This window comes from Mustelus asterias, chromosome 30, assembly GCF_964213995.1.
Source record: "Mustelus asterias chromosome 30, sMusAst1.hap1.1, whole genome shotgun sequence".
Taxonomy (NCBI): Eukaryota; Metazoa; Chordata; class Chondrichthyes; order Carcharhiniformes; family Triakidae; genus Mustelus; species Mustelus asterias.
In genome coordinates this window covers 8,790,914-8,806,186 of record NC_135830.1, presented here as the reverse complement: position 1 = coordinate 8,806,186, position 15,273 = coordinate 8,790,914, and the positions used below count along the sequence as shown (strand labels likewise).

Genomic DNA, 15,273 nt, shown 5'->3' with positions numbered 1-15,273 from the left:
TACATAAATATGGAGATTATGCTTCAGTTACCCAGAGCACCAGTGAGACCACATCTGGAGTACGGTGTACAGTATTGGTCATCTTGTTTAAGCAAGGATGTAAATACATTGGAAGCAGTCGATTGACCAGACTAATGCCAGAAATGTGTGGATTATGGGTAAAGCTTGGACAGGCTAGGTTTGTGTCTGCTGGAGTTTAGAAGAGTAAGATAAATTTGATCGAAACATGGAAGATCCTGAAGGGTCTTGACAGGTTGATGTGGAAAGGATGTTTCCTCTTGTGTGAGAATCTAGAGCTAGAGGTCCCTGTTTAAAAATAAGGGTTCGCACATTTAAAACGGAGATGAGGTGAAATATTTTCTTTCAGAGGGTCGTGAACCTCTGGAACACTCTTCTGAAAAGACAGTAGAAGCAGAGTCTTTGAATATTTTTAAGGCAGATGTAGATAGATTCTTGGCAAGCAAGTGGGTGATAGATTATTGGGGGTCGGCAGGATGCAGATTTAAGGTTACTATCAGATCAGCCCTGATCTGATTAAATAGTGGAGCAGACTCAAGGGGCCAAATAGCCGAATCCTGCTCCTTGTTCCTGTGAGACATTGGCAGTAAGATATGATTCAAAGTATGACTGTGTCAGCCTGTTGCTTGACTGGACTGTTTGACTGTAGGAATGGTCATGTTTAATAGTTTGTAGCTTAGTTATGGGTAATGATCAAGTAATTGAAGCTTATTAATCAATTAACCTGATGTGATATTCTGCTGAATTGTAATACATTCGTATCGTATTGGGGCGGCACGGTAGCACAGTGGTTAGCACTGCTGCTTCACAGCTCCAGGGTCCCGGGTTCGATTCCCGGCTTGGGTCACTGTCTGTGTGGAGTTTGCGCATTCTCCTCGTGTCTGCGTGGGTTTCCTCCGGGTGCTCCGGTTTCCTCCCACAGTCCAAAGATGTGCGGGTTAGGTTGATTGGCCAGGTTAAAAATTGCCCCTTAGAGTCCTGGGATGCGTAGGTTAGAGGGATTAGCGGGTAAATTAGCGGGTAAAGAAAAGGGAATAGAGGATATGGCCTGGGTGGGATTGTGGTCGGTGCAGACTTGATGGGCCGAATGGCCTCCTTCTGCACTGTAGGGTTTCTATGATTTCTATGATTCTATGATCATGTAACTGGCTTTGTCTGTAACTGCATCCTTATTTGACAAGTGAAATACATCACATGACCCGAGACCGGTGTAAAGCTTCACTTTTATACTTTAATTACAGAGTCCTGTGGATCCCATCAACTCTGGATGAGCTGAGGTCTGGAATTGTTAATTCCTCTGCCATTGACAATAACAGTTATACTTGAGTTAGCGACCATATTGTGTGAAGAAATCAGCTGTGAAGTTTCAAACCTTCAGCACTGTGTCGTAAATTAATGTATCCTTTTAACTTGTAATATCTTAAAAGAAGCAGTCACTTTCCTTCAGACTTTATAACTATCTTTGATTTGAAAAATTAAAGATTTTAGTTCTCCAATCAGTTTTCATAGCGTAGTGGTTATTCTGACTAATTACTTAACATTTATCAATTGAATGTATCATACTGTATTTGTGTTTCCTGCTATCTCACCAGCTACAGTCTGGAACTGTTAATTCCTCAGCCATTGACAACAACAGTTATACTTGAATTAGAGGCCATATTGTGTGAAGAAACCAGCTGTGAAGTTTCAAACCTTCAGCACCGTGTCATAAATTAGTTTAACCTTTTAATATCTTAAAAGAAGCAGTCACTTTCCTTCACACGCTATAACCATCTTTGGTTTGAAAAATTAAAGGTTTCAGTTTAGTTTTCATCACACAGTAGTTATTCTGACTCATTCGTTTTGAACATTTATCAATTGAATGTATCATACTGTATTTGTGTTTCCTGCTATCTCACCTTTTACACACTGATTTGATGCCACTTTGGATTTCAGATCTGAAGTAACTTTGTAATTTCTGTATTAGTTTAAGGCTGTGTGTCACTTTGTGTCCTTTTAATTAACTGTGTTCCAAGCTCTGGCAACCACTACAAAAACCAGCAAGCACTTTCTTTAACCAAAATATACTGATAGTCACCTGCCCCAATGAGAACTCTACAGGATTTCTACACATCAATTAGACATTAGAGACAATGAACCCAAATGTTAACCATTGGGAGTTGACACCATAAACTTGCTTATCTCAAATAAGTGACAAAGAAGATATCTTTAGGCCTCCCATTGGCTCAGTACGAAGCCATAAAATTTAATAAAATGACAGGAAAGGTTATAACGTGGGGCAGACTCCGAAAGTAACTGATACATTAGAGGGCCAGTCAGGAGGTTGCAGGAAATGATCGGTAGATGACCATCACCATGAAGAAACCAATCAGAAACTGATTACACACCACCGACATCAATCAGGAACATCTTTTTTGTGTCCAACCAAATAAACAAAATCAGCTTAACTTCGGGACAACTCAAAAGGGGCAGCTCCCTAAAAGGAGGGGAACCGCCCGAAACAAAAAACAAAGCGGAAAGGAAACTTAAAACATCAAATTAAAATTTGATTAAAGGGGTCAATAATACACCCCAGTCCCTACAGTGCCCAGCGGGCATGGAAGGCTTCAGTGGTGCCCTTGGACACTGCATGCTCCCTTTCCAGGGACACCTGGCCACGAATATAGCTGCACTAGAGGGGGCAGAGAGTCAGGTTGAAGACCCCTTCGATCGCCCTCTGCCTGGACCTGTAGATGGAATTAAATCAATCAGAGACTGATCATGTGAACCAGAGTTCAGGAACACCATTGATCATGTACAAAGGGCTGTGTCCAGAAAAAGTTAATAAGTATCAGCTTTCAGCTGCCTGGTTCACAGCTCAGAGAAGCTGAGAAGGAAGAAGATAGACAACAGTCTATCTGTATTATGTCACCCAGTGGCGGCATGTAGATGAGAAACAGGAGGGGCAAAGGATAAACACTTGGGGGACACCTAGTGCAGGGGCTTTGGAGAGGAAAGAGAGGTTGGAGATGGGGTAGCAGTTGGCAAAGACTGTGGGATTGAGTGTTTTTTTAGGATTGGTGATGACAGTGGATTTGAAAGTGAGAGGGACAGTGTGAGAGAAAAGAGAGAACCGTCAACAATATCACCTAATGTGGGGAAGTTGGATGATCAGCAGTTTAGTGAGAATAGGGTTGATGGAGCACAAGGTGGGTCTCATGGACAAGATGCAGAGGGCATGAAGGGAGATAGGAGAGAAACTGGAGAAAGCTGTAAGTTCTGGGCTTGGGCAAGATGGAACTTTAGACACGGTTTGTCCCGGTGGGCTTGTGGAAGGGAGGGAAGCAGCAGAGGCAGCTGATCAGATTGTCCCAATCTCACAAAGAAGCTCCATGAGCTCCTCACACTTGGAGGTGAGGATGGAAGAGACAGGGGAGCATGAGAACCCTTCAAAAGGAAATAACATATGTTAAAGGAGTTAAAAGATTAAACACTGTTAACACAAAGCTAATTTATTGAAATTATTTGTGAATTCGCTGGTGTCTCAGCAGGTTGGATGACTGAGTGAATCTCTTCCCACACTTGGGGCAGGTGAACGGCCTTTCCCTGGTGTGAACTCGCTGGTGTGTCAGCAGGGGGGATGACTGAGTGAATCCCTTCCCACACTGGGAGCAGGTGAATGGCCTCTCCCCAGTGTGAACTCGCTGATGTACAGTGAGGTCAGATGATGTCTTGAACCCAGTGTCACAGTGAGAGCACCTGAATGGTTTCTCGTCAGTGTGAACACGTTGATGGCGCATCAGTTCCCCAGAACTTTTAAAACACTTCTCACAGTCTGGGCATTTAAAAGGTCTCTCCTCAGTGTGAACTCGTTGATGGTGGAGCAGTTGCCGGGAACTTTTGTAGCACTTCCTGCAGTCTGGGCACTGAAATGGTCTCTTCTCATTGTGAACACTCTGGTGATTCAGCAGAGTGGATAATTGAGTGAATCCCTTCCCACACTCAGAACAGGTGAAAGGTCTCTCCCCAGTGTGAATTCGCTGGTGTGTCCGCAGGTTAGATGACCGACTGAACCCATTCCCACACACGGAGCAGGTGAATGGCCTCTCCCCGGTGTGAGTACGCTGGTGCTCAGTGAGTTGAGATGATTGTTTGAACCCAGTCCCACATTGAGAGCATCTGAATGGCCTCTCGTCACTGTGAGCACGTTGATGGAGTATCAGGTCCCGGGAACTTTTATAGCACTTCCCACAGACTGGACATTTAAATGGTCTCTCGTCAGTGTGAACCCGCTGGTGCGCCATCAAGTCAGAGGACCGAGCGAATCCTTTCCCACACTCTGAGCAAGTGAATGGTCTCTTCCCAGTGTGAACTCGCTGGTGTCTCAGCAGGTTGCCTGACTGAGCGAATCCCTTCCCACAGTCGGAACAATTGAAAGGTCTCTCTCCAGTGTGAACTCGCTGGTGTTGCAGCAGGCTGGATGAGCGAGAGAATCCCTTCCCACACTTGGAGCAAGTGAATGACCTCTCCCCAGTGTGTCTGGGCCGATGAGTTTCCAGTTCACATGGAGATCTGAATCCCTCCCCACATTCCCACTGTTTCTCCCCACTGTGAACAGTGCTTTTTCCTTCCATGTTCAAAACTCACAAATATTCAGCTGACAATAAATTGGGTGACTCCATCTGATCCTGATGGGATGTTTGGTTTGAGTTTTCTGATTGGAAATCCTCCGCTTCAGATAATCTGAAATTGATTTTAAACAGAAAAAAGGGGATGAGAAAGAACTCACAAAAGGCAGGTTGTGAAATTGAGCTGAATTAATCTGGTTATTTATGGGGCTGGCACAAGGAAAAAGTGACCATGAAACCTGTTTGATCCTTTGTCAGAAGTGAAATGGTCACTAATGTCCTTCAGGGAAAAAAGCCGGCCTCTGGTCTGAGTCTACACAAGGTCCTGGCCTCTGCAACAACACAAGAAATAGGAGCAGGAGGAGGCCATTCAGCCTGTCGAAGCTGCTCTGCCTTTCAACCACATGTCATCATCATATTGAATGATGTAGCACCCTGGGCCAGAGAAATCTATGTTACAAGAGAGACAGAGAGAGAGACAGAGAGAAAGTAGCAAGAGACAGGGGCAAATGGGAGGCATTCTCTCGACCTAGAACTGAACCACAATCTCATAATCCCTCAACCTCCACCACCTGGATGGACCAGGGCAGCAAGAGTATGTGGACACCATCACCTGCAACTTCCCCTCCAAGCTACATAGCATCCGAACTTGTCTGACATCCAAGGTTGGATGAGCAGAAATGTCCCCCATTTAAAGATTAAAGTTTAAGCGAAAGTTTATTTATTAGTCACAAGTAAGGCTTTCATGAACGCTACAATGAAGTTACTGTGAAATTCCCCGAGTCGCCACACTCCGGCGCCTGTTTGGGTAGTTAACTAACACGTCTTTCAGACTGTGGGAGGAAACCGGAGAACTCAGAGGAAACCCACGCAGGCACGGGGGAGAACATGCAAGCTCCACGCAGACAGACAGTGACCCAAGCCGGGAATCGAACCCGGGTCCCTGACGCTGTGAGGTGGCAGTGCTAACCACTGTGCCACCCATGGCACATATATTGACGAATGCTGATCTACAAACAAATGCTCACTGAAATACAATGCTTCATTTTAAGATGCACCAAGATTGTAAATTTCTTATCCTTGTTTTCCTCCATGGTTGCAATCATCCCAATCTCTGTAATCTCCTCCAGGCCCACACCCTCCGAGATCTTTGCACTCATCTAATTTTGACCACTTGAGCATTCCTGATTTTAATCGTTCCATCATTACTGATTTTGCCTATTTCAGAAGCTCTGGAATTTCCTCCTTAAACCTCTCTGATTCGCCACCTCACTTTTCTCAGTTAAGATTCTCTTTAAAACCTAATATCTCGTCATGTGGCTCAATGTCAATTGTTATTTCATAACATTTCTCTGAAATGTCTTTAAAAGTTTAATTCTATTCATGCACAATATAAATACAAATAATGGTGACTGCCCTGGATATATATCATTGTTCTGCCTCATCAGTAAGAAACTGGAAGTGACAGAGTGAAGCAGGCGAATAGAGATTCTCACTTGGAGATAATCAAAATTGTTGCCCCCAACAAAGGTGGCGGCGATGGACACATTCTGCTGCTCCTGCCCCGAACAAAGATGGAGCCGCGCATGCGCTCTTCTGCTAATGCCTGGATAAAGATAGCGGCCGCTGAGCCCAGCTCTGTGAGAAAGCTGCGGCCCCTGCTGCAGGGAGGGGGCAACGGTTCGCGGGAAACGGTGGGATATTTTTCCGTATTTGCGGTTCATGTAACGTGTTTACGTTACGTATCCAGTCACTCACCTGATCCGTGGTTCCCTTCGTCTCGCCATTCTCTCCGTTACGGATGGCAGATCCAAGGAACAAAAGCTTGTCTCCGTCGCCATTAACTAGACTGCGCATGCTTCACTCACAGCCAAGCCCCGCCCCCTCATTCACTCTGATTGGTTGGAGGGCCAGCTTATTCACACTGAGGAGAACATAGAACATAGAACATAGAAAAGCGACAGCACAAACAGGCCCTTCGGCCCACAAGTTGCGCCGAACAATTTCCTTACCTTCTAGGCTCATCTATAACCCTCTATCTTACTAACCTCCATGAACCTATCCAAAAGTCTCTTAAAAGACTCAATCGAATCCGCTTCCACCACCACTACCAGCAGCCGATTCCACGCACCCACCACTCTCTGAGTGAAAAACTTACCCCTAACATCTCCTCTGTACCGACTCCCCAGCACCCTAAACCTGTGGCCTCTCGTGACAACCATTTCAGCCCTGGGTAAAAGCCTCTGAGAATCCACTCTATCAATACCTCTCAACATCTTATATACCTCTAAGTGGTCACCTCTCATCCTTCGCCTCTCCAAGGAGAATAGACCTAGCTCTCTCAACCTATCCTCATCAGGCATACCACTTAATCCCAGCAACATCCTCGTAAATCTCCTCTGCACCCGTTCTATGGCTTCCACATCCTTTCTGTAATGAGGCGACCAGAACTGGGCACAGTACTCCAGGTGGGGTCTGACCAGGATCCTATACAGCTGCAGCATTATCTCCCGATTTCTGAACTCAAAGAACAAAGAAAAAAGAACAGTACAGCACAGGAAAGAGACCCGAGAAGACTGCATTCACTGTGGAAAGAGGTTCAGGTCCTCAGCCAACCTCACTGCGCACCAGTGAATTCACACTGGGGAGAAGCCGTACACCTGCTCCGTGTGTGGGGAGGAATTTGCCCAGTTATCCAGCCTCCAGTACCACCAGGAAGTTCACACTCAGGAGAGGCCATTCAACTGCAGTGCCTGTGGGAAGAATTTCAGATCTTCATCCAACCTCATTGAACACCAGCGAGCTCACACTGGGGAGAGGCCATTTATCTGCTCTATATGTGGGAAGGGATTCACAAAGTCCTCCAACTTGATGGTACACCAGTGAATTCATACCGGGGATAGGCCATTTATCTGCTGTGTGTGGGGGAAGGGATTCACGGAGGCAGCTAAAGAGCGGAGACATCAGCGAGTTCAAAAGTGACTGAAGGGATTGAATTCTGCTGTTGTTAGTGCTGCTGTTTATCACATTCAGGATTGATAATCTGACAATATCTGATTTGATTTTGCTGATGTTAACAAACCCTGTGGCTGGAGTTCAATATTCTGGAAATGTCACTGATTTTCGGGGCTGCAATGTCCCTTTTTAAACGCACATTCTGTGATCTTTCTCCTAAATTCAAGAATTCAGGAACTGGTTTACAATAAAATTATAAACTTTTACTTCAATCCTAAATTGATACAAAATCCAGAAGTCAATGTTTAAAAGGGTCCATTAATTAACATCTCCAATTAGAAAGTGTTGATTAATCCTTGCTGACAATTACTGATTTACACGTTCTTCACAGTGACATTCCCATTCTGAAATGAAATTATCAAGGAAAATTGAACAAAATAGTGAAATATTTTACAGACACATCAATTAAAACTTTAACAATCAACATTGATATTGATGCAACTGGAAAGTCGCTGAGTTCAATAATTTCTGACACAGCAGCAGCAACATTTGGTAAAGGTGGAACACACAACAAACCAAAAGAGAAAATGCTGGAAAATGTCAGCAGGTCTGGCAGCATCTGTAAGGAGAGAAAAGAGCTGACGTTTCGGGTCCAGATGACCCCACACACAACAAAGACTGGTTTGAGATCCATTCAGCAGAGATGACGTGTCATTGAAGCAAAAAGCAAAGTCTACTTGATGGTACAACATAAACCCAACAGCTGGAACACTGTGTCACTTGAAAATAGCCAGGAAAAATGTGTAAAAACAGCGCGATACTGTGCCAATAATCACTGGACCAGCTGATATCAAGAAATTCAAAAACTGACAATGCTGAAAAATCTCGGCCGGTCTGATAGCTTCTGTGGAGAGAGAATAGAGCCAACGTTTCCAGCCTGGATGACCCAGCTAGAAGAGAAGTGAACAATTGGTATTGAATCTAAAATGCTGCCAGCTGCTGCGCTGAGAAAAATGAAATGTTCTAATTACTGAGTGAAAAATGTACTTGTACTATATTTTACATTTAGTCTTGCTGGAAGCTCAAGGGTTTGTATTGCTGATTCTGATCATTCGAGTAGCGTCTTGATTACATATCGATGATATGTAATCAAGAAATTAAAACAAGCTCGTGGTTTAGGAATTACTGGGTTAATCAGAAATCATTTGTGAGAAGTGAATAAGGATGGGGAAATCAGGAAACAATTGCCACTTAATCAGTCTTAAATGTATTGAATTTATAGGACAGTGTAGACTGTTTATCCCAACCAAAAGCGTCTCTCCAGCACAGACCTGAAACAAGACAAACTTGGTAGGGTGGGGTGATCATGGCCTATATGTAAACTCACTACATAAAGGTTAAACAGGATGTCGCAGCAAGCAATGAACCACAAAGTGACTGAAGAGACTTCCAATGGGCTGACGAATGGCAGATGGAGTTTAATTTAGATAAATGTGAAGTGATGCATTTTGATAGATCAAAACAGGGCAGGACTTACTCAGTTAATGGTTGGGCATTGGGGAGAGTTATAGAACAAAGAGATCTAGGGGTACAGGTTCATAGCTCCTTGAAAGTGGAGTCACAGGTGGACAGAGTGGTGAAGAAGGCATTCGGCATGCTTGGTTTCATCGGTCAGAACATTGAATCCAGGAGTTGAGACATCTTATTGAAGTTGTACAAGACATTGATAAGGCCACACTTGGAATACTGTGTACAGTTCTGGTCACCCTATTATAGAAAGGATATTATTAAACTAGGAAGAGTGCAGAAAAGATTTACTAGGATGCTACTGAGATTTGATGGTTTGAGATATAAGGAGAGGCTGGATAAACTGTGACATTTTTCTCTGGAGCGTAGAAGGCTGAGGGGTGATCTTATAGAGGTCTATAAAATAATGAGGGGCACAGATCAGCTCGATAGTCAATATTTTTTCCCAAAGGTAGGGGAGTCTAAAACTAGAGGGCATAGGTTTAAATTGAGAGAGGAGAGATACAAGAGGGTCCAGAGGGGCAATTTTTTCACAGAGGATGGTAAGCATCTGGAACAAGCTGCCAGATTAGTAGTAGAGGCGGGTACAATTTTGTGTTTTAAAAAGTGGTTACATGGGTAAGATGGGTATAGAGGGATGTGGGCCAAATGCGGGCAATTGGGACTGGCTTTGTGGTTAAAAAAAGGGGCGACATGAACAAGTTGGGCCAAAGGGCCTGTTTCCATGCTGTAAACCTCTCTGACTCGAATGGAAATAGCAGGGAATTCACTGAACATCTGTCCCTTGCAAATGATAATTAAATAAATGATTGACATAAACACCAACACGAGCCACCACACCACCACCCCGCGCCCCCCCCCTCCCCCGCCGCCACAGAAATAAGCTACATAAATGGAATTTTGTGTGGGGAAATCACTTCAAACAACAAAGAGCTTTTCAAAGTGGCTAAAGGTGACTGAGACAGGAGATCGGCATCCTTCTGATCCGGGATCAGTAAACCATTCCGAGGAGAATATCACCTCCAGACACGGAGATCAGTATCCCCCTGATCCGGGATCAGTAAACCCTTCCGAGGAGAATATCACCTCCAGCGATTAGCGGAGATCAGTATTTCCTTCATCCGGGATCTTACCTATTACAGGTTGTATGTCTTTTATGTATCATATCTAAACTGTTGCTTCTTAATAACTGAGTGAAAAATCACCGATGACTTCTTTCCATTTTTCAAATGCTCAGGCCAGCATTTATTGCCCCTTCCTCATTACTCTTGTGAAGGTGGTGGTGAGCTGCCTTCTTCAATCACTGCAGTCCCTGTGGTACAGGTACACGGTGCTGTTAGGGAGGGAGCTTTTAAACCTCTTCTCACAGTCCAAGCATTTAAACAGTCTCTTCTCATTGTGAACAAGTTGATATTTACTGAGATACAATGACTGAGTGAATCCCTTCCCACACATGGAGCAGGTAAACAGCCTCTGCTCAGTGTTGTGCTTGTGTTGCAGCAGATCCATTGCACTTTTAAATCTCGTCACAATCAGAACATCAAAACCATTTATTTTTCGGTCTGAACAAGTTGATGTGAAATAAAGCTGCTGAACTGATTGAATCCCCTGTCACACACGGAGCAGGTGAACATGCTCCCTCAGTGGGAGTGCACTGGTGTTTTAGCAGGCTGGATGACAGTGAATCCCTTCCCACACTCAAATCAGAGGAATGTCCTCCCACCAGTGTGAACCCGCAGGTGTTCAGTGATTTGGGATGAAGTAGTGAATCAGTTCCCAGATGAAGAGCAGCTGAACAGCCTCTCTCAGTGTGAGTGGTTTGGTGTCTCTGCAGATTCCCTGCACTTTTAAAGCTCTTTCCACAGTCAGAGCATTTAAATGGTCTCTTATCAGTGTGAACAAGCTGATGGTTGCTGAGCTGTGATGACTGAGTGAATCCCTTCCCACACACAGAGCAAGCAAACGGCCTCTCCCCTGTGTGAAGAGGCTGGTGTTTCATCAGTTCATTTCTGCTTTTAAACCTCTTCCCACAGTCAGAACATTTACAGGGTCTCTCATCGGAGTGAACAATTTTGTGTCTTCTGAGGTAGGATAAACATGTGAATCCCTTGCCACATAGGGAGCAGGTGAAAGGTTTCTCCCCAGTGTGAAGACTCTGGTGTTCACCGAGGTGAGATGTCGTAGTGAATCTCTTCCCACACTCAGCGCAGGTGAATGGTCTCTCTCCAGTGTGGATGCGCTGGTGTCTGAGAAGATGGGATGATTTAACAAATCCTTTCCCACAAAAGGAGCAAACAAACGGTCTCTCCCCAGTGTGAACACGCTTGTGTTCAGTGAGGGTGGAATACTGCCTGAAATGTTTCCCACACTGAGAGCAGCTGAATGGTCTCTCCCCAGTGTGAACACGCTTGTGTTCAGTGAGGTGGGAAGCACAAGTGAATCCCTTCCCACACATGGAGCAGGTGAAGGGTTTCTCCCCAGTGTGAACACGTAGGTGTTCAGTGAGGTGAGATACTTGCCTGAAGTTCTTCCCACATTGAGAGCAATTGAATGGTCTCTCGCCAGTGTGAACCCGTTGATGGTGAATTAAACCCTCAGAACTCTTAAAACTGTTCCCACAGTCAGAGCATTTAAAAGGTCTGTCCTCAGTGTGAACTCGCTGGTGTGACACCAGGCTAAATGACTGAGCGAATCCTTTACCACACATACAGCAGATGAATGGTCTCTCCCCAGTGTGACAGCGTCGATGAATTTCCAGCTGAGATGGGGTTTTACAAACTTTTCCACAGTTTCTCCATGGTGCTGGTGTCTTTGTGTCGCTCCAGGTTGGATGATCTGTTAAATCCTTGTCCACACAGAACACGTGTACGGTTTCACCTGACAGTGAATGGTGTGATGTTTTTCAGGCTGCGTAACTGGGTAAAGCTCTTTCCACAGTCAGTTCACTGGAACAGTCTCACTCCAGTGTGTGCATGTGTCTCGATGCTTCTCCAGTCACACTGATGTTTGAAATATTTTCCCACAGGCAGAACAAACATTTTTCCTTCCACATTCAAAGGCTAATTGAGTTTAGGTGCTGATAAATCGAATGATTGTAAAATATTCGTATGAAATTTGATTTGAGTTTCCAGTCTGTAAATCTTCCCCTTCAAATATCCTGCAAAAGAAGATAACAAAACTACTGTCAGTCCAGGATAGAAATTCTGAACAGACAATTCTAGTTTCTCTGGAACATTTTTTCCGCTTGTTCCCCCAAACCTGTAAATCCCCATTCCACACACTCTCCCTCCTCCCTGGGCTGAAATCCAAACCCATCTCATTATCTCCAACATTCTTTTCCTCCATTCCCAGTTTTCTCCCTCCCTCCCTCTCCTCTGTCTGGATTCAGTTCTGATCAATGACATGTCATTGATGAAGACGAACATCTCGTCAAGACCATCCCCACACCCCCACTTCTTGCCTTCAAACAACCGCACAACCTCAAACAGACCATTGTCCGCAGCAAACTAACCAGCCTTCAGGAGAACAGTGACCACGACACCACACAACCCTGCCACAGCAACCTCTGCAAGACGTGCCGGATCATCGACACGGATGCCATCGTCTCACGTGAGAACACCATCTACCTGATACACGGTACCTACTCTTGCAACTCGGCCAACATTGTCTACCTGATACGCTGCAGGAAAGGATGCCCCGAGGCATAGTACATTGGGAAAACCATGCAGACGCTACGACAACGGCTGAATGAACACCGCTCGACAATCACCAGGCAAGACCATTCATTTCCTGTTGGGGAACACTTCAGCGGTCATGGGCATTCAGCCTCTGATCTTCGGGTAAGCATTCTCCAAGGCAGCCTTCACGACACACGACAGCGCAGAGTCGCTGAGCAGAACTGAGAGCCAAGTTCCGCACACATGAGGGCGGCCTAAACCAGGATCTTGGGTTCATGTCACACTATCGGTAACCCCCACAGCTTGCCTCCTGGACTTGCAGAATCTCACTGGCTGTCCTGTCTGGAGACAATACTCATTTCATTAACCTGTGCCTAATGCTCCCTCCACTCACACTGTCTGTATCTTTAAGACCTGATTAGCTGTAAAGATTCGCATTCTAATCAGTATTCTGTAACTTGATTTTCTGTCTCTGTATGCCCTGTTTGAGAGCAGATATCCACTCAATCGGACAAAGGAGCAGTGCTCCGAAAGCTCATGGCATTTGCTGCCAAATAAACCTGTTGGACTTTAACCTGGTGTTGTTAAAACTCTTACTGTGGATTCAGTTCTCCAGCTCCTGTCTGCAGACTGACAATAAAACCAATGGGTCTTATTGGGGATGTTGGGGCCTCCAGCGGGTGTTTGTGAATCCTCCCCGCCCACCTCCCAGGGTTTCCTTCCTTCCCAGAGATCAGAGTCCTCATTGATTTGAGGCCAAAGTGTAACCTCTTATTTATTGTCCCCCTCCCCCATCCTCTGATGTGAACCATCCTCCAGTGGCTGAGCCAGGATGTGGCCGTTAACCTGGGCCTGTTCCCGGGAGGTTTGCAGCTGCAAACCAGGGAGCTGACAATGATTCTGAAGGGTTTGCGGATCCACAAAGTGTTTCCAAATCCTCCCAGCCACCGCCTAACGCTGACTCCGCTTCTCCGGGACAAACAAGCGCCAAGGACAGCAATGACACTGCGCATGCTCCACATCACAATGCCCAGGGGACTGATTGACGGCAGCTCCGAACCAATCGGAAGAGAGGGTGGGACTGGAGGACCGAGCGGGAGCGGCTGGTCCTCCAACCAATCGGAGTGAATGAGGGGCAGACCTGAAACATGCGCAGCTCCGGACCAATCGGAAGAGTTCCCTGTTCCATGGGAGAAGTGCGCATGCGCGGTAAGCAAAGGCGTTTGCAGCACGCGCAGTGCGGGTGACAGCGACTGGAGAGAAGTTCCTGTGTCTCATCAGCAGCCGGTAAGGATGCAGAAACATAGAGGGAGCAATGGAACCGGCGGATGGACGTAGAGGGTTTCTAAATACCTGTTGAAGGCCTCAAACATCGAATATGAGCCCGTAGGTCCCGTGTTTGCAGCTTCAGGTCTTTTTCCCGAGACAAAGCTCAGGTTAACAGCCGCCATCTTGATTGAGCAGGGAGCAGAGCGCATGCGCTGGTGTCTTGGTGACGCAACCGTGAGGGGGCGGGTCTTTGTGTTTCTGCTCCCACCGGGTCCGAGTGCTCGGAAACATGACTAAATTTGAGCATCAGATTTTCAAACAGCTTCACCCACTCCCAGGCTGCACCTCACGTTTGCAGCCGAGAGAAGTTAATGGGTCATGTACATATTCAGTATGAGAGGTGGCATCCGGAATACTTACCTGAAGCGGTTACACGGCTTTTGTACTTGTTGGAGTTTAGAAGGTTGAGGAGGAATTTATTGAAACTTACGGGGTACGGGGTGGCCTGGACAGAGTGGACGTGGAGAGGATGTTTCCACGAGTAGGAAAAACTAGAACCAGCGGCACAACCTCAGACTAAAGGGATGTTCCTTTCAAACAGAGATGAGGAAGAATTTCTTCAGCCAGAGTCATTGAGGTTTACAGCATGGAAACAGGCCCTTCGGCCCAACTTGTCCATGCCGCCCTTTTTTTTAAAACCCCTGAAGCGAATCCCAATTGCCTACATTTGGCCCATATCCCTCTATTCCCATCGTACCCATGTAACTATCTAAATGCTTTTTAAAAGATACAATTGTACCCACAGCTTGTTCCAGACACTCACCACCCTCTGTGTGAACAAATTGCCCCTCTGGACACTTTTGTATCTCTCCCCTCTCACCTTAAACCTGTGCCCTCTAGTTTTAGACTCCCCTACCTTTGGGAAAAGATATTGACTATCTACCTTTGGGAAAAGATATTGACTATGCCCCTCATTATTTTATAGACTTCTATAAGATCACCCCTCAGCCTCCTACGCTCCAGAGAAAAAAGTTCCAGTCCATTCAGCCTCTCCTTATACTCAATCCATCAAGTCCCGGTAGCATCCTACTAAATCTTTTCTGCACTCTTTCTAGTTTAATACTATCCTTTCTATAATAGGGTGACCAGAATTGCACACAGTATTCCAAGTGTGGCCTTACCAATGTCTTGTACAACTTCAACAAGACGTCCCAACTCCT

At 45.6% G+C, this 15,273-nt stretch overlaps 2 protein-coding genes across 4 annotated transcripts in view; one reads left to right on the top strand and one right to left on the bottom strand.

Moving 5' to 3' along the window:
• The window catches only part of LOC144480995 (uncharacterized), a 67,503-nt gene that overhangs the window by 10,920 nt on the left and 41,310 nt on the right, over positions 1-15,273 (bottom strand). The window contains exons 4-7 of the mRNA XM_078200622.1: positions 11,208-11,830; positions 4,243-4,486; positions 3,979-4,176; positions 3,598-3,726 (exon numbers count right to left, since the gene is read on the bottom strand). Of these exons, the coding sequence (XP_078056748.1) occupies positions 3,598-3,726; positions 3,979-4,176; positions 4,243-4,486; positions 11,208-11,830 (1,194 nt within the window). The remainder of the gene's footprint in view (positions 1-3,597; positions 3,727-3,978; positions 4,177-4,242; positions 4,487-11,207; positions 11,831-15,273) is intronic.
• LOC144480999 (uncharacterized) overlaps positions 1-15,273 on the top strand; it is a 262,003-nt gene that overhangs the window by 236,538 nt on the left and 10,192 nt on the right. The window contains exon 1 of one of the 3 annotated variants that reach the window (XM_078200625.1): positions 14,003-14,071. The exons of 1 other annotated variant lie outside the window; for it this stretch is intronic. The gene's annotated coding sequence lies outside the window, so the exon portion shown is untranslated. Of the gene's footprint in view, positions 1-14,002; positions 14,171-15,273 lie in introns of those variants that run through there. One more of the 3 variants, XM_078200623.1, reaches the window with a different exon arrangement.